Raw genomic sequence first — 19,796 nt, forward strand, 5'->3', positions numbered from 1 at the left:
AAGAACCTAGGAAATATTTTAAATATTTATGAAGTTTTGTTTTAAATGAAGAACTCTGAACATTGTACAGTTAATCTCCTCACTGAGGACTCTGAACATTCCTCTATTCGTGTGTACTGAATATTGTTGTGCAATGCTTTGTGTGAAGTTATTGTGAAAATTTTCCTGTCTTTATTTTTACCAAAGATTTCCCATAGTTTGAAGCATTTGAAGCAATAAATTATAAAAATGAATCAGAGCTCTGATGTTTAAGATGCTTGTCTCCTTCTCTCAAAAAAAAAATGTGAAACACTAAAGGCCATTCAGATATATATCAAGTGCCTTGTTTGTAGGAAACATTGTGCATATGAGTTCTTCTGTAAGGAGGTATAAAGGTTGTGCCATTCTCCCAGAATGAATGTGAAAAATACGATTTTTATTTGAATGAGAAGAGCCCAATGGGTGCTTAAAAAGCTGTATTCAGGATGTGGGATGGGAGCTAAATTTTGAAAGACAGGCAGGAATGAGATGGGGAAACAGAGAGGAGGGAAGTTACTTCATGCTGCTCACGACTTGACTGTGCCGTCAAGTCTTGGGGACTAGGAGGGGCATCACGTGTACAGACATTGCTTTGTTTTCAGTAGTAGGGCATGGACAAGGGACTTAATTTTCCTGGGTTTTACCATTTATTATGCAGTGATAAGGAAACACTTCCCCTTCCTACCCTCCAGGAATACTGAAAGAAACTAATTAAGCAGAAATTCAGTTTGAAATCCATGAAAGAAAAATACTATGTAAATGTATATTAAAATGGTATTGATTATATCATTGTTAGAGCATACCTGCCAAGTTCTTGATATAAAATGTAAGTTCTGAAAGAGAAATGATTAAAAATTAGTAAAGCAAATTTTATCTCTGAGATTCTGTTAGCTACAGCTCTTTGATCCTTTTCTCAAACCAAGATATTGTACTTGGAATTATCATTCACAGCGACATAGAAAAGACATTCGAGAAGAGAAGCAGAGTGAGGTCAGCAAGCCCCAGGAACCTCACAGCAATTACTTGAAGTGTCCATCTTCTGTAATTAAACCAGAGCTGTTATGACTTCTCAATCTTAAGTCTTACCTTTTCAAAAGTTATCAACTATAAGGACTTAACCAAAGTTTAGATTTATCTTTTTTCGAAAACAGTTAATGATCTTGAAGCTTCACCTCCCTTAAAGACTGACTCCAATCACAGGTCAAGGTATGCATCATGGCTGGCGGCAGTGATATTAATGGTTTTCAGGGGCTCACTTGGGCTAGACGTGCCAGCCTTATGGTAACTACAGTAAACTGAGATTTTAACTTCTGTGTTGGATTCACTTAGGACATGCAAGCATAGCATATCACAAAATATGCCATGTCAAATGCCTACCTTAAGGGTTTCTCAAACCTGTGTTCTGATGGCCGTTGAAGTCGTCTTCACTTTGGAGACTGAAGAGTGACCTATTAAAGGTGCCATTAAAGTCCCCATACTCAGCCTTATTACATTTCTGTTTAAGATTCTTAGAGGCTCCAGGAAATGGACTGAGTGTGGAGAAGAAAATATCACTTGGGAATATGGCTTTTCAAATAACTGAAGGAATGTTCTATGGATGCTATTAAGAAAACAAGAGCAAAGCAAGTGGGTTTGTACTGTAGAATGACTGAAGTTAGGTTTTTATGGGATCTTGTAGTGGGCTAGAGAAATGGAAAAGTTGTTCCTGGGGGAGAACAGAGTCTTCACTAGAGATCCGAAAAGGAAAGGACTGGTTTTCAGGGATGGTTTAAGTTTCTACTCTAAGAGATTTAAGGAGAAGTATATGGCCTAAAGTTTGTTGAAATTTCTTCCCTTTAGATAAAGACAAAATGAAGTTCAAGTAATATAGACAAACCAGAACATGAAACAAAAGCGGGTAGTTTTGTGCCATTTAATAGTTCGTTAGTGACCAGCAACTACATATTAATTGTATTTTACCAGTGCTAAGATGAGTTCTTATTCACTTTAGAAAGGACGGGTGTGATTTATAAAATAAAGCCAAAACATTTACAGAGAAGGTGTCATTTGGGTATCTTAAACAATACTTTCAATATTTATTTTACAGATGTGTATTTCCTTTAAAATCTTTTGTGTATGGATTCTATTTTTTCTGTTGGCTTTTGCCTTTGTAGATGTAACGGATAAGGAAAGCCTCTTGCTGATTTAACAGTTTCTAGGTCTTATACTGGTAGATGATTTGAGATTTTATCTTTGAAATACACTGAGGGTTTTAAAATGTAGACAAGGACTTGAAGTTCAAAGAGACATCTTGTTTCAGTATAGTAGTTTTACTCACTAAGATGTTTAAGGGAGGATATAGAGAGGCAAAATTGTAAGCAGTTCCTTAAACCCACTTATTTTCAAATCTAGATTTCTAGTTTTCCCTTTCACTTTGGAATTTTCTATTTTAGAGTTTTAGATGACTGAATAAAATTATTAAAAATTCACAAAACTAAAGATTAAAGAAATTTAAAGAAGTAAACTTTGTCATTTTTGGAGTACGTTTGTAGCACTTATACTATTAAAGCTAAGACTGCATCAAGTATTTCAGGACACTATTAAAGAATGGAAAAAAACACTGGCTTTACAGAATAGTTTGCAATACCTGACACAGTCTGGGCCACTCTCTAGACTAAGAGTTGGATCTCTGAGGACTCTTCCTGCAATTTGATCTTGTTAGCTACGCTTCAAGTTGTATTATACAAATTCAGGAATGAAGGTATCATGCCATCATGATACCATTAAAATACCCAGGTTACCATGCCACCATTAAAATACCCAGGTTAATCTAATGTGTGAGGCAGAAAACATAGCTGTTATAAAAATTATAAAAATACATACATTCTAAGCTGTTAGAATCGATGATCTTTGTTGAAATGCATTGTGATCTAGAATCGATGATCTTTGTTGAAATGCATTGTGATCTAAATTCTTTGATGAATAAGTAAAGTGTGAAGTTCATCTGCCAGTGCAGGATTCAGACGACAAGCCTTCAAATTCAGAGAAAGTTATTTAGACATATTTTGGACTGTTGAACCTTTTGTTTTTAAGAAGTAGAGTACAGTGATTTAAGGGAATTTTGTAATTAAAATACATTTCTACTCTAATTGCTTAATTAGGGGAATTCAAGATAACCTACGCAAAATAGATCATACTAAAAATAACCATGCTATTATCATTTGGGGGAGAGAGAATTTTCAGTGCCCAAAATAATGAATTTACACATTGATGTGAATTATTAAAGTAATTAAAATAGAAAGCATTACTATTTGACCTCAAACTTGCTATCTCATGTGAATAGCAGCATGGATAATTTTTAAATATATGGTTTTGTTATGCCTAAATCAGTGATAAGGTGCATAATTTCATAGTATGTCAAGACTTTGAAAGACAGAAGGCACCTCGCCCAAACCTCACTCCCTGCAGAAACTGTCTCCTTAGTCCCCTCAACAGTGGGTCACTGGGCACCTGCTTGCTGCCCTCCCCTTCCCATAACTGCCTGGGCTGTAAGCCTCTCCCCACTGTGCCTCTCTTCTAGGACAGCCTCGCAGTCTGCTGAAGACCACCACTGAAGCCCCTCAAGTCCTTTTTCTCAGAGTAAAATGCTTAGAATTTCCCTTATTGTGCCTCATCTGACATGATTCCAGACCCTTCACGAGTATACTTTTAAAATGCAGAAAAGTTAGAGGAAGTATCTCCCATAAAATCCAGTGACCAAAACTGAGTAATGGGTCTGTCTTATCTCCCAACCTAAGGAAAACAGTTTTACAGTTGTACCTGTTCATTATGCTGTTTTGTTTAGGATGAACATGTACCACATTTCTGGATATTTTTCACCCAGAGTTCTCTTTGCTTATGTCTACTTGGAAAGGACACCTAGTACAGAATCTAAAACTGACTTGGTTTGGAAACTGGTATAATAAAAGAATATTTAGATTTTTAAAAAGACAGCTGTTACTCATACTCATAGAATGGTGTAATGGTAGATATCTCAAAGGTTAGTTGTATTTTTGTACCATATTCTGATATTTGTGTTGATATGGGTGTAATACTGTGGACATTTAATTTCCAACAAAATAATTTAGGGTTCCAAACTTGCCGACACATTGCAACCTCCTGGGGAACTTAAATCTGCCCGTGTCCACTCTAGGACATTAAATTGTTCTGAAATAAGGCCTAGGTTTTGGGATTCTTAAGAGATCCCCATGTGATTTTAACATGCAAATAATTTTGAGAACCACTGCTATAACATAATCAGATTTTTAGGCAAGGGACTTAGAAAATTCTTCTTTGCTCTGTTCTCCTGCTCCAGCTGAACAATTTGTGTATTATGCAAATGCTTATGATCTACTTCCAGTTTGGACTTATGGATGTCATGGACCTAAAGTGTGCAATTTTTTGCTTTCTTTTTATTAAAAAATGAACTTGCAGTTACTATTCATAATGACTGCCTTTCTCACTTCCTCTACAGTTTTTAACAGTTGCGTTTAAATGTGAAATCTATTTGGTATAAATAAACTGATCACATGTATTAAAACATGAAAAGGCTTATTTTAACTGGTTGTAGTAGATGTCATGCATAACGAAACCTTAATGAAATGTACTCTAATGTATACAGAAGGAAAATAGAGATTCACACTTTCTCTGGGTGAACTAAGGCATGCTTGTGCAGGCCTTAAGGTCTTAGTGCTGAGCCTTAGGCTGCAGACAGTGAAATAGAATAATTTGCATCAATAGAAATTTTACCATCTGAGCTTAATTATGTTAAAAAAAGAATGAGAAAATTGTCTGCAAACAAGCTGCATGTCTGACAACTTCTGGGTAGACAGAGGTTATCTGCATAGTAAGTAAGAAAAAAAACACTATAAAAAACATTTTATAAATGTTTTATAAAAGTCTCAACTAAAAACCTAGAAATTCTAATTGAGTCCATTTATGTTTGTGATAGGGCTTACTTTAGAATAATAGCGTTTAGCTGTCGCCTCATCCTTTGTGACCCCCAAGCCGAGCTGCAGACAGCGCGCGTGGTAGAAGGAGGCGAGGGCCATGCCTCTGATGATGAATTCCGGGAGACAGTCCGTGACCTGGGCTATCATGGGGATGTCGTGAACCTCATCATAGTCAGCGATCCTGGAACACCCAGTTGTCAGATTTAAAAACACTATCACTTATGGTTTACATTTTTATAAATGCATCCAGAAATTGTCCTTGTGCCCCAAGTGGTTTCCCTAGCGTTTCTACAAGTTTTAGAACTGCTGTGTGGGGAAGGGTAAATACAGTCAACTAACACAAGTGGACGAGGAACTAACCACAGTGGTTACCTTACAGCCCCTCCAGGATTACACTTGTCAGGCTTAATAACCACTGGAAAACATTAAGTTTAAAATATTACTACAAAAACTCTTACCACTTTGCAGATTTAAACAATGGAAAGAAAAGCAGTCTTCTATCTCTCTGGGTATTTATACATCAGCCTTGAATTTGGACTTCAGTCACAGAGGACCAGAAAACACATTGAGAAACTTGCACATCTATGTTAGTGGGCAATAAAAAGTCATTCTTTATAACCCAGATACAGAGATGGACAGTTATATGGAAGAGTCCATTCCATGTCAGCTGTGATACTGTAGGAAGCAGGAACATGGACAATAATGGAAAGTTCCAAAGATTTTTAAAGGACTATTTGAAGTCTTAGTTTTACCCAGGTGGGCACTTGGGAGATTTGAGACACTGGAGACCACACTGTCAAGTGGCCTGCTGCCAGAGCCCATGATGCTGGGGAGGTGAGGGCAAAAGGCATTGCTTCATCCTCCAGTGTAGATGTCCACTTCACACTGGGTGCCTGTGGGCTCTGTGGGAGGGTGTGTGGGGAAGGAGATGTCAGCATGGCCTTACAGCCATTCTAGAGGACACCACGGTCTCTTTCTCCGTTGCACTTGTGCATTGTAGATAAAGACGGGAAAGTACACGGCCTCAAAACAAATTTCCATATCCTTTTTGTTAGTGTTGAGTCCTTTTAACCATTCTCATTTTGCTGTCCTCATCAAGCTACAGTGTAACTGCAGTTAAAGAACCTGGGGCTGAGGGTGTAGGAAGAAAAAAAATTTCTCACGTGCCAAGCTATGTTACATGCTTTATATTCACTATTATTTTGAATCAAGAAGAAAATACTTCTGTAAGATTGCAAAAGAACAACTGGTGCCCTCAGAAGTAAGATTTGCTTAAGATCACTTAGCTGGCATATAAAGCAAAGAGCACTGAAATCATGCAGACTGATGGCACAGATGTTTCATCAATCACTATCTGATACGGAAGCCATAGGCTGTGTGTGTCTGTTTAAATTAAAATCCAATGAAAGTTACAAGTTCAGTCCTCAGTTGCACTGGCCACTTTGCAAGTGCCAACAGCCATCATTTCCAATACTGCAGTGAGTTCTATTAAACAGACCAGGCACAGAACATCTAGTAAGTTTTGTAAATACTTTTATCCAGCTTACTCACCTTTTGGAAAATGCAACACACTTTGTAAAGAACTTCATCTTATAGTAATATTCCACAAGATTCCCTTGAGCATAGACGTTGCCACGCTCCGCTGCTTCCCTCAGGCAGTGCAGGGCGGCCTCAGTATCCTGGCGAATACCTTGTCCATAGAAGTACATGAGCCCCAGGGCACCCTGGGACTCCAGGTTTCCATTGCCACAAGCTTCTGAATGCCAATAAAATGCCTAAGAAAAAGCACAATTCCACAGTATTCACCAGGTGGAATTTAATTCATCTCTAGGACACAGCTCCAGCCTCTTGAACACAGATCAGGCTGGCACCAGTTTCACAGGCCTCAGAGAGGGTGCTGAGGGAGGCTCCCCTTTTCTCTCCCCACAGTGCAGGCCAGGTCACTGGCTTGAGCTCAGCTATTCAGGTTTTGGGATTTTCAGGTTTTCCAGAGGAAGCACAGAGAAGGTGGGAAACAGGAGCCAAGTGTCTGAAAGGCTTTGTGAAGCGGCACAGCAAGGAGACCAGCTGATGACGTTAGATGGCGGCCATCTCTCAGGCCCACCTGAGCTCTGATAGGACCCAAAACAACCAAGGACACAAACCTGCATGTGGCACATCCGCCCTGTGAGTCTGAGTTCACAGGGATTTCCAGGTAGCTGTTCAGCTATCTGCCAAGGATCTGGCGGGGGGGGGGGGGGGGGGGGGGGGGGGGGGGGAGGGGAAGGGTGGGCCCAGGGAGCGGGCGGTGGTGGTTACGTGCCTCCTACAAGCTTGCCTTGAACGCCTCATTTCCTCCTCCCTGTAAGATTTCTTGGCAACAGCTCCCATCACTGATGATTAAGAGACTGTACTAACTCACCCTCCTCTTAACCTTGTATGGTAGAGTATATTGTAGGTGTGTTTTCCACAGCACACAAAGTGCTCATATCTGTGGTCTCCTTTGGTAGAAGGAGGCAGCATTCATGGTTGAGGAAAGGGCAAGATGAGCTTGGAGATCCTAATATGTAAGTTTCCTTTACATTTTAAAGAATTATGAGCTATACAGGACTACGTACTTATTCCTCACCATCCTCCATTCACAGAAGGAATAGTGAACCAAATATTAATCTACACATGATACTACAGTTTATCAAATGCACCGCTGTTACCTTCTCCAGCTCTCTGGGCTCCTTTGTTGAGTAATACAATCCTAGGATACTCTGAGCCTTCACACTAGCTTTTGGGTTTCCATTGTCTGCAGCAAAAAGCCACAGTCTAGAAGAGAAGGAGAAGGTGAGTTATTCTTTGTTTAGAACATTTGATTGAAACAAAATCTTGTTCTTAGGCCAGATTACCTTTCAGCTTCCTTGTCCGATCGTTTAACACCTTTTCCTTCATAATAAGCTCTTCCAAGGTTGTAAGCTGCTGCAAATTTTAAGTGTCTTGCTTTGGGGCATGGAGAATCAACAATTTTCTTCATATACTCCACTCCTTTTTCCTTCCACAAAGGAAAAGAACAAGACAGAAATTCTCAGTTTAATTTTACCCAAATTCCAGTTTAGTTTTACCAAAACTAAGTTTTCTGACAATGCCATGAAGCGTTCCCACTCTGACATGATGCAGAGTCTCGAGTCTGTACCTAACAGTATGGTTGTCCTGGAGTTTGCAGAACTAGAAGTAAAATAAAAGTCCATCTCCCAAGTCAGCGTTCCTAGGAGCTCTGGGATGTAAGGCATTCCTCCCATATTACAGCTTCCACAATTGCATCACGTCTCAATGAGTGCCTTTGTCTCTTCTCATGGTCCTTATTTTGAATCAGCACAGTTCTTAGAACTTGTCAAAGTGTAAGAATAACCAGACACTTTCAAATTTTTAACCCCTACAAGATGCATGTGAGCCCTAAACCTTGTCTTCTTTCTTTAAGCACACTTTCCCTAGCCGTGCTCAGTGATAAATTTATATCTACTACACTCATCTTCATATATGTCTGTGTAGTCACAAAACACAGATGACATCCTCAGTTCAGTTCAGTCGCTCAGTCATGTGACTCTTTGCGACCCCATGAATTGCAGCACACCAGGCCTCCCTGTCCATCAACAACTCCCGGAGTTCACTCAGACTCATGTCCATCAAGTCGGTGATGCCATCCAGCCATCTCATCCTCTATCATCCCCTTCTCCTGCTGCCCCTAAATCCCTCCCAGCATCAGAGTCTTTTCCAATGAGTCAACTCCTCGCACGAGATGGCCAAAGTACTGGAGTTTCAGCTTTAGCATCATTCCTTCCAAAGAACACCCAGGACTGATCTCCTTTAGAATGGACTGGTTGGATCTCCTTGCAGTCCAAGGGACTCTCAAGAGTCTTCTCCAACACCACATTTCAAAAGCATCGATTCTTTGGCACTCAGCCTTCTTCACAGTCCAACTCTCACATCCATACATGACTACTGGAAGAACCATAGCCTTGACTAGATGGACCTTTGTTGGCAAAGTAATGTCTGCTTTTGAATATGCTATCTAGGTTGGTCATAACTTTCCTTCCAAGCAGTGTCTTTTAATTTCATGGCTGCAATCACCATCTGCAGTGATTTTGGAGCCCCCCAAAATAAAGTCTTTGACACTGTTTCCCATCCTAACTGCTAATAAAAGGCTTGCCCTGCCTCCAAAAACCCAGACACTAACTGTTTACCAAACCAGGTTCCTCTTGCCCAATGCCCAGCAAGCCAAAACACTGAGACACCAAGGTTTGCAGCAAGGAGGGTTTACAAGGCAGCCAAGTAGATGGGAGAACAAATCTCAGATTCCACCCCCTGCATACAAGAGGTTTTGAGTATTTATGGGATGAAGAAAGCAGCCACTGGAGGCATAGGGTGCATGGGGAAAAGTGACTGGAAAAAGGTGTGGGAGTCTTTGTTCTGTGCAAGTGTACCTAAGCTATAGTGCTCTGCATGTTCAAAAAGTCACCAAGCAATGGATACTTGGGCATGCCCAGATGAAGGGCCAATGGTTCCATCCCATCTGAACCAGCTCAGCTCAAAGGAGACATACCTGACTCCAGGTTCCTAAAAGGAGCTCGGGCAAGCATCTTGTTTAGGCTACATGCTGCCTGGGAGACATACCAGTCTTCAAAGCACCTGGATTAGTGAAGGCAATCGAAATGGATTTGAACATGGTTTCAGTCCCCGCCTTACCTTTTGACCATTTCTCACTCTTGAGGAAAAGGGGCAAGGACAGCTCTGGCTAATTCCTGCTGAAAAGGCTTAACATGGGCTTGAATCAATCTCTTAAGCACTTATTTGAGAATATGTTCCTGGTTTCAAGTGAACATCTTTTTTAATGTGGATGATTTTTAAAGTCTTTATTGAATTTGTCATGACATTGCTTCCGTTTTATGCTTTGGCTTTTGGGCTGGGAGGCATGTGGGGTCTTAGCTCCCCAACCAGGAATCAGACCCACACCCCCAACACTCGGAGGTGAAATCTCAACTGGATCACCAGGCAAGTCCCTCAAGTTAACATTGTGATCCCAAACAAATATCACTTATGCACCAGCTGTCAGGGTATTCACAGGCCCAACACTGGTAATAAAAATTGTAGATAAATATGTAGCAGGTTGGGAGTGGGGACAACTATGTACCCTCTGAGGGCACACAGAATACCAGACATGTTAAAACCTAAGACTCTCATCCTTGGGGATTTTAACTGGGACACAGCGAGCCAAGGATCTCTGTCTAATAATACTTTTTACATATTGGAGTGTCTTGATCATTATCAGTTGACGGAAACACTCAGATAATATGGAAGGGACACAGGCTGGGAAAGTAAAGTGTGGTTTCTGAAATATCCTCACCAAACAGAACCTTGGCAAGGGGAGATGCCAAAGGTTTTGTTTTGTTTTTTTATTCTGAGGACGAGAGGAGAAGACCAAATTTTCACTTAGTCAAGAAAATACAAAGGACAGGAAATTTACTGATTAGCCTAATTCAACAGTCACACCTGAAGTCACAGTGAAGTTAGGGATGGTCAACAATTAATGACAGGCACAACTAAGGGGTCAACAGGATCAAATACAGAAGGTTTTGAATGACAGCCAAAAGGTAGAGAAATTACCTACTTTTGCCAAAGACTGAAAAATTCTGATCACTGAACTGTCCTTCCAAGCCTGGGAGGTTATAAACAAAGAGAAAGCAGAACAAAAAACAATCTGATAACTAATGAGTTATTTAAATTGCTCTCTGAATTTTACTTTCTCAAGCCCACCACCACAGCAACCCCATTCACCTTTCTTTCTCATGACTTCTTCCTCAATAGAAACTTAAGAGCTGTTGGGGGTTCACTGGCCCCCTGGGAGCAGCTGGGGTTGATATTCCTGCTGCAGTGTGGTTTCCCTCTCCTGGCCAGTTCCTGGTTGTTGAAGATGGAGCTGGGCTTCACAATGTTTATTCTCCACAACTTCAGTCTAGAGGTTCATTATCTCCTCCTTTAAGAACTTCTGAAAGGGGTTTTGCTGTGCATCCAAAGCTGAGGACCCAAATATGCAGAAGCTGGCCACTCCCAGAGATTCCTGCAGCAGTCTCTTGGTGGGGGCTGCAGCTCTGCCTAGAGCTCCCCTTCTGTCAGAGGGCAAGTCTCTGTCCTTATGAGACAAATATCAAAATCCAAATATTTACCAGAGGGCTGAGAACTCTGCTTTTTCTTGGATACCTGATAGACTCATTCAACCAAAAAGGCTGATATCAAAATCATGTTCTGGCAACTTCCCTGGTGGTACAATGGATAGGAACCTGCCTGCCAGCGTAGAGCACACAGGTTGGATCCCTGGTCTCGGAGCAACTAAGCCCATGTGCCAACAACTACTGAGCCTGTGCTCTAGAGCCTGGGAGCTGCAACTACTGAAGCCCGCACGCCTAGAGCCCATGCCCAGCAATGGGAGAAGCCACCACAATGAGAAGCTCAAGCACTAAAACGAAGAGGAGCCCCTGCTCACCGCCAGCAACAAAGAGCACAGCCAAAAAAATAAAGAAATAAAAATCATATTCTGGTCTCAAGTGTCCTTTGTCTTACTGGTAATCTGAATACCATCCTACCTCCCTCATTTAGTTGAGGGTCCCTTAATCTTTTGCCATGATTTCTCCAAATATGATGGTTGAAGTTTTAAATCCTTGAGGAAGTACTGTCTGGCAGTACTGTTGTTTACCTTAGTATCAGATCTTCCCACTTGAAAGCAAACAACTCTTGGGATTTAAAACAAGGACGTGCAAGAAAAGTCATCTGTCACCTCTCATACAGTAGACCCACACTTTGCGGACAGATCAGTGACAGTGCAGGGCTTAGGGACTGCCCCATGAGCCTCTTTTACAATCTGACTGCTCTTAAACCTTGTACAAGCTGACTTCAGGTGATGCCCTAACTTATATAGGCCTAGCTCTCTGCTCTTGCTGATCTCTTGTCCACCCAGGCCTCTGGACTCTTCTTTGCAATCTCTCCTGGAATAGCTGCAGGCTCTTCTCTTTGGGGTACAGCCTGCAATTTGCAAGCCTGCTCTGGTGGCACTTTAATGCCCATTTGCCCAGGTGCAAAGGTAACCCTGGTATTTAGTAAATCTCCCAGATGGGGAATGGGACATTCAGGTATATATATAAAGTTATGCTTTTTCCCCATCTGACAGTCTAGCTCCTGGAAAAAAAAAAAAAAAAAAAGGCATTTTCAAGGCTTGTTTGGACACCTCAGCTCAATCCCCAGTAGCCAATTCCTAACATTTAGATAGTCAGACACACACATACATGGATAAGCAAGACTAAAACAAAACTATGGCCCTGGGCCTGTGACCCAGATACAGAGGCCTGTAACTGTCTGTACTGTCTGCCAAAGTCCCTCCAAGTGGGCCTCTGGTCCATGATCCATTCAGGGTTGCAAAGACAATCTAGGCATAGTTGTGTTTCTTTAACGAAGTTACTCACCCAAAGAAATCTTCCAAAGCCCAAAACCTCCAAAATATGTTACTGAAAATCAGGTCTGACTGCTCACTGCTCAGAAGCCAATACTTGACAGATAAGTCTGGTGGAAAGAAAAGTTTTTTTTTATTCCGGAGGCCAGCAGTGGGAGAGAACGGTGGACTCAAGTCTGAAAGCCAAACTCCTCACTGACAATCAGTGGGCAAGAACTTTTATAGTTGGAGAGGGGGCCGCATGCAGAACAGCACCGTCAGTTCTGACAGTCATCTTGAAATTGGTCGTGAAGTGGTCTGGTCAGTGTCATCTTGATTGTTTTAAGTACACTTAATCTTCAGTTCCAGGGTTTGTTTGTTCCCATTTCTTTGGGGCCAGTTCTCATGGCTAGTCTGGTCATCATGTATTTAACTTCTTCCACCTGGTGGCAGTTTCAGTGGCTAAAAAACAGCTCAAAGGCTGTGGTTTAGAATATTACCTGTAGCCCTTGAGGAGGAACTAAAGGGCCTTGGCTTCGTTTAATGACTGAAGTAGTGTAATTTGGTCTTGTTTTCCTTTGCTTCAACACTTTCATTTCTCTGAATTCATTCTTTGACTGAAGTTTTTCTCCACACAGAAGGCAGGCAAAGGATGCGGGGATGGGGAGCAAGGGCCATAGGGTCTGCTCATCCCCAGGTCCTCAGCGCCTGCAAGGGGCTAACGAGCCACAGGTGAAAGGTTTATTTTTACTTACCTCTTGGCTGGCTCACCACATCTGTTACCAAGCTAGATTTGTCTTGCCAGACACACTGCAAGCCAAACGCTGAGACACCAAGGTCTGCAGCAAAAAGAGGGTTTATTTGCAAGGCAGTCAAACCAGAAGACAGGAAGAACAAACCTCAAACCAGCTTCCCAAGGCAAGTGGCTCCAGGTAGTCACAGGATAATGAATAACACAGCATGGCAGTTGGAGGTGTGGGGAGCGTGGAGGGTATCGGGAAAGGTGCGGTGACTGGTGGATAATTTTCGCTCTGTGCAGGTGTAACTAAGCTACAGGCTTCGGCACATTTAAAAGATCACCAAGCAATGGACATCTGTGGATGCCTGGCTGGAGGGTGGGGGGCCCGATCCAGTCTCAACCAGCTGCTCAAACTAGATGCAGCTGACTCCCAGTTTCTAGACAACCATTTGGGTAATGGTTTATGGTTTAATGCTCATGCTGCCTGGAGGGCGTGTTAGCTTTAAAACAACCTTGACAAATGAAGGCAGGTAAAACGGACTTAATCCTCAGTTTCAAAACCTTCAAAAGTCACTCCAAAGAAAAAAATTATATTTAACAGTCATGTACAGTTGTGTACACTTCATTCTAACTTTTACCCCTCACTGCTCTCTCAAAATGCTGTTCTTGGCTAAACACCACAGTAAAAGATGAGAAAATAAAGTGTTTTACTGAGTCCAAGATCACATGGATCTATTTCTGTGAGTGTGTGAAGTAGATGTCTACTATTCCCCACCCCCAGCTTGTCAGTAAGAGAGAACTTAGGGTACAACTACAGTAGAGTGACAGGTTTGTGCAAATCCTCCCACAGATGGCAGTGATTAAACTGGGACCAACATATAGAACCACTTATTAAAGGCACTAGGAAGTTTACCAAAGCAAACATAAACTGGAAAAGGAATAAGTCTTGAAAACTACAACTGAAAGGGATCCTTGAAATTCAGTAAACCCCAGAGAGGATACACAAAAACCCTCTCCGAGGCACACATCATAGTCAAACTGCTGAAAGCTACAGACACCTTGCAAGCAGCCAGAGAAAAAGGCCACATTACATACAGGAAACATAATACAGAGCTTCCCTGGTGGTTCAGATGGTAAGGTATCTGCCTGCAATGCAGGAGACAGGGGTTTGATCCCTGGGTTGGGAAGATCCCCTAGAGAAGGGAATGGCAACCCACTCCAGTATTCTTGCCTGGAGAACTCCATGGACAGAGGAGCCTGATGGGCTATAGTACATGGAGTCACAAACAATCGGACATGACTGAGCGACTAACACACAATACTAACACACAAACAGACTGACTTCTCATGAGAAGCCAGGAGATTTTAGAATGGCATTTTTAAAGTGGAGTAAGAAAGACCTCAACACCAAAACAATTCATTAGAAATGAAGGTAGATTGAAGACATTTTCAGGTACTCACAATTGGAGATAACTCATCACCTGCACATTATACAAAAAATGCTCTTTAAAGGAAGTTTTTTAGGTGGAAAAGAAATAGAATACAGTGCCAAACGGGAACCCACCTTGATAGGAAGGACTGAAGAGCCCCAGAAATGGTAAATATGTACAAATATAAAAGATAAACAGGCACATATATACATCAGTTCAGTTCAGTTCAGTCACTCAGTCGTGTCCGACTCTTTGCGACCCCATGAATTGCAGCACGCCAGGCCTCCCTGTCCATCACCAACTCCCAGAGTTCACTCAGATTCACGTCCATTGAGTCAGTGATGCCATCCAGCCATCTCATCCTCGGTCGTTCCCTTCTCCTCCTGCCCCCAATCCCTCCCAGCATCAGAGTCTTTTCCAATGAGTCAACTCTTCGCATGAGGTGGCCAAAGTACTGGAGTTTCAGCTTCAGCATCATTCCTTCCAAAGAAATCCCAAGGCTGATCTCCTTCAGAATGGACTGGTTGGATCTCCTTGCAGTCCAAGGGACTCTCAAGAGTCTTCTCCAACACTACAGTTCAGAAGCATCAATTCTTCGGTGCTCAGCCTGCTTCACAGTCCAACCCTCACATCCATACATGACTACTGGAAAAACCATGGCCTTGGCTAGATGGACCTTAGTCAGCAAAGTAATGTCTCTGCTTTTGAATATGCTATCTAGGTTGGTCATAACTTTTCTTCCAAGGAGTAAGCGTCTTTTAATTTCATGGCTGCAATCACCATCTGCAGTGATTTTGGAGCCCAAAGAAATAAAGTCTGACACTGTTTCCACTGTTTCTCCATCTGTTTCCCATGAAGTGATGGGACCGGATGCCATGATCTTAACTTTCTGAATGTTGAGCTTTAAGCCAACTTTTTCACTCCCCTCTTTCACTTTCATCAAGAGGCTTTTCAGTTCCTCTTCACTTTCTGCCATTATGGTGGTGTCATCTGCATATCTGAGGTTATTGATATTTCTCCCAGCAATCTTGATTCCAGCTTGTGTTTCTTCCAGTCCAGCATTTCTCATGATGTACTCTGCATATAAGTTAAATAAGCAGGGTGACAATATACAGCCTTGACGTACTCCTTTTCCTATTTGGAACCAGTCTGTTGTTCCATGTCCAGTTCTAACTGTTGCTTCCTGACCTGCATACAGATTTCTCAAGAGGCAGGTCAGGTGATTAGGTATTCCCATCTCTCTCTGAATTTTCCACAGTTTATTGTGATCCACACAGTCAAAGGCTTTGGCATAGTCAATAAAGCAGAAATAGATGTTTTTCTGGAACTCTCTTGCTTTTTCCATGATCCAGCGGATGTTGGCAATTTGATCTCTGGTTCCTCTGCCTTTTCTAAAACCAGCTTGAACATCAGGGAGTTCACGGTTCACGTATTGCTGAAGCCTGGCTTGGAGAATTTTGAGCATTACTTTACTAGCATGTGAGATGAGTGCAATTGTGCAGTAGTTTGAGCATTCTTTTGCATTGCCTTTCTTTGGGATTGGAATGAAAACTGACCTTTTCCAGTCCTGCGGCCACTGCTGAGTTTTCCAAATTTGCTGGCATGTTGAGTGCAGCACTTTCATAGCATCATCTTTCAGGATTTGAAATAGCTCAACTGGAATGCCATCACCTCTACTAGCTTTGTTCATAGTGATGCTTTCTAAGGCCCACTAGACTTCACATTCCAGGATGTCTGGCTCTAGATGAGTGATCACACCATCGTGATTATCTGGGTCACTTGTGTGTATTTATTTTTTCCTCTCAATTTCTTTCCAAAGATATATGATTAAAGTAAACATAACTATGTTGTATTTGGGGATTTATAAAGTAAATTTCAAGACATTTCAGGTCTACCACACAAAGCACATTTGCTTCAACCAGACTCTGGGCCAAATTAGTCTCAAGAACAACTCAGTAAATTTATAAAGTGATAAAAATTAAAAGAATTTGCTCTTTGTTCCTTTACCTTGGGGTTAACTGAAGAGACCTACAGAAGCCATCTTCCTTTAGCTCTCTGGTCTCCATATGTAATCACATTGAAGTCATTCTACTTTGTGGAGTTGCCATATCCCAACCTACTGAATCTACCAATTTTCCTTATCTTTCCACACCTTCATGTTCTTGCCACATTATCAGCTTATTCTATATCTGTCACTGTACTCATTCCTTTGTCCCTCTTTCCCTCCATGACACTCACTCATGAGGCGCATACCCTATTTCTCCCTACTCTGCTGTACTTAAACCATTGAACATGGCTGGAAAAAAAATAACCATGCTAACAGGTCCTTCTTAAAATTTATGACTATAAATTTTAGAGCAAGCTCTCAGCCCTCACAAGTAATACTATCAATTTGTTTCAACAATAGTCTCTCCCACTTATCTTAAAGAGGGGATACTATTTCAAACCTTCTTTCTCTTCAAACTTCTGCTCTCCCTGCTCCCACTCCTCAGCCTCAGCTCATGGCTTCGATTTTTAAAATATTTTTTTAATAAAAAGTATGGAACAGTTCATGAGTTTGTGTGTCATCTTTGCACAGGCTCTGCATACATGCTGCTAAAGCAAACACATGGCCTCACTTTTATTTCACTGAGAAAACAGAAAGAATGGAAAGTAACACCAAATCTATGAATTTGATTCATAGATTCAAATCTGATTCATCATTTAGGGAGAGGCAGGCAGCTGGTTATGTGAATCTCAGAATTAGTTTCTGGTATGAAGACAATGATCAGAAAGTTTTTAAAAGTGTCAGCCATGGGACTGGATGAGCCTACTCAAGGAGAGAGTGAAAGGAGGAGGAGGCAGGAAGGGCTGAGGCCAAGGTTCTGACATATTTCAACATTAGATGGGAGAGAAGCAGCTAGCACAAGGGTCTGAGGAGCGGCTGTGAAGAGGCAAACAGAAAAAACTGTATTTCAGATATACAAACAATGGTAGAAGGATGTGTGCGAAGTATGAGGGAGAATCAGATGAACTAAAGATATCTCAGATGCTAAGGGGGGAGGGTGTTGCAAGGAGGGTGTGGTCAGCTGTATTAAATTTGGAGTAAATGCAGGCAATGTAGTAATGGATAATGTAGGTTACTAAACTTTCAAAAATTAAACTATATATAGGTTACGAGTATCTTACAATTAATGCAAATATTTATTTTTACCATTCATTTCATCATAGGGTACAATGATTATAAATATGGAAAAATGAAGAATTTTAGGAATTAGAGTATGGTCCTCATTATTAGCTTTATACAAGATAAAGTCAGGGAGGAAAATGCTTCTTGGACACTTACTCCATGTGCCTTGTGTTAGTTATTTTTATGTGTTGTCATCCAATCTCATTAACAACTATGTGAGTTAGGTTAATGAGTTTTATTTTTTATGCTGCCTCCAATGGATTAACCTGGTAATGTATCCTTAAAGCTTTGTACTGATAAAAGTTCTGAGACCATGTCTGGACTTAGTTCCTCTTTGTAGCTGATTGGGTTGTACTCAATCATCAAGGCTGGCCATGACCAAAGGCGAGGGGAAAATGACAGATGTATCTCTGAGGTTATTTATCTTCATTTTACAAATAAGGACACTAAAGCTAGAAAAGTTGGCTTAAAGCTCAACATTCAGAAAATTAAGATCATGGCATCCAGTCCCATCACTTCATGGGAAACAGATGGAGAAACAGTGGAAACAGTGTCAGACTTTATTTCTTTGGGCTCCAAAATCACTGCAGATGGTGACTGCAGCCATGAAATTAAAAGATGCTTACTCCTTGGAAGAAGAGTTATGACCAACCTAGATAGCATATTCAAAAGCAGAGACATTACTTTGTCGACTAAGGTCCATCTAGCCAAGGCCATGGTTTTTCCAGTAGTCATGCATGGATGTGAGGGTTGGAGTGTGAAGCAGGCTGAGCAGCAAAGAATTGATGCTTTTGAACTGTAGTGTTGGAGAAGACTCTTGAGAGTCCCTTGGACTGCAAGGAGATCCAACCAGTCCATTCTGAAGGAGATCAACCCTGGGATTTCTTTGGAAGGAATGATGCTGAAGCTGAAACTCCAGTACTTTGGCCACCTCATGCGAAGAGTTGACTCATTGGAAAAGACTCTGATGCTGGGAGGGGTTGGGGGCAGGAGAAGAAGGGGACGACCGAGGATGAGATGGCTGGATGGCATCACTGACTCGATGGACGTGAATCTGAGTGAACTCCGGGAGTTGGTGATGGACAGGGAGGCCTGGCGTGCTGCGATTCATGGGGTCGCAAAGAGACTGACACAACTGAGTGACTGAACTGAACTGAAAGCTAGAAATAAGTTTCCCAAGAGTGTACTGCTAATAGGTGGCAAAATCAAGATTTGAAACCAGTCATAAAGCGAAAATTTGAAAGCCTGATGTACTTCACATTTTAGAATTTGTAATAGACCTAAATAGACAGGACACCTTTGCAAGTGAATACAGGGAAATTAAATTCTAAGTATCTTTGAGAATTTTAAAAATAAATTTCATAGGAAATTTCTTTGTAAGATGAGGCAAAAAAAGGGGAAAGAATTTAAAAATGAAAACAATAAAGCATAGAGAAAATTGTATTACTGATCTCCAAATATCATAATTTAACTTATTCTTTCATCTTCGAGCATGACAAAAATATGAGGCCTAAAAATACTATTAATATACAATAGATTATTAGACAAGTATTTAAATGAAAATGTAAACTATTATCTATTGACAATGAAGGACATTCAAAACACAGGTGGAAAAAAAGATTACAATACAGTATGTATACTTGGTCTTATATTTTTAAGATGTAGGTATGTATACACATAAATTTTTCTGCATAGGGTAATACATGAAAGAATATACTCTAAAATAATAACTATAATAACTTCATATTTGATAGGAAAATTTGGAGTGATCTTAATTTTGCTTATTTTCTAACTTCTCTCCATGTTCATGTAGCTTTAGTAAAAATAAAAAAATTTAAAAAAGGTTAATAAAGAAATATTATGAAGAATTCTGTGACAATAAAATCTACAACTTAGACAAAAATAAAAAAAACAAAAAAAGAAGAAAGGGAAACATTTTAAAACACAAATGTTATTGATGGCTAATGGTAGCAAGGAGGGGGCAAAAAGAAATTTTGTTTTCATGTAAATGCTGAAAGAACAGGTA

At 40.9% G+C, this 19,796-nt stretch overlaps 1 protein-coding gene across 1 annotated transcript in view; it reads right to left on the reverse strand.

The window, feature by feature from the left end:
• Positions 1-2,963: 2,963 nt before the first annotated feature.
• LRP2BP (LRP2 binding protein) overlaps positions 2,964-19,796 on the reverse strand; it is a 29,284-nt gene continuing 12,451 nt past the window's right edge. Inside the window, exons 5-9 of the mRNA XM_052661514.1 lie at positions 7,865-8,007; positions 7,679-7,784; positions 6,540-6,763; positions 4,995-5,169; positions 2,964-3,029 (exon numbers count right to left, since the gene is read on the reverse strand). Of these exons, the coding sequence (XP_052517474.1) occupies positions 2,964-3,029; positions 4,995-5,169; positions 6,540-6,763; positions 7,679-7,784; positions 7,865-8,007 (714 nt within the window). The remainder of the gene's footprint in view (positions 3,030-4,994; positions 5,170-6,539; positions 6,764-7,678; positions 7,785-7,864; positions 8,008-19,796) is intronic.

Source organism: Budorcas taxicolor, chromosome 24, assembly GCF_023091745.1.
Source record: "Budorcas taxicolor isolate Tak-1 chromosome 24, Takin1.1, whole genome shotgun sequence".
In the NCBI taxonomy this organism is placed as follows: Eukaryota; Metazoa; Chordata; class Mammalia; order Artiodactyla; family Bovidae; genus Budorcas; species Budorcas taxicolor.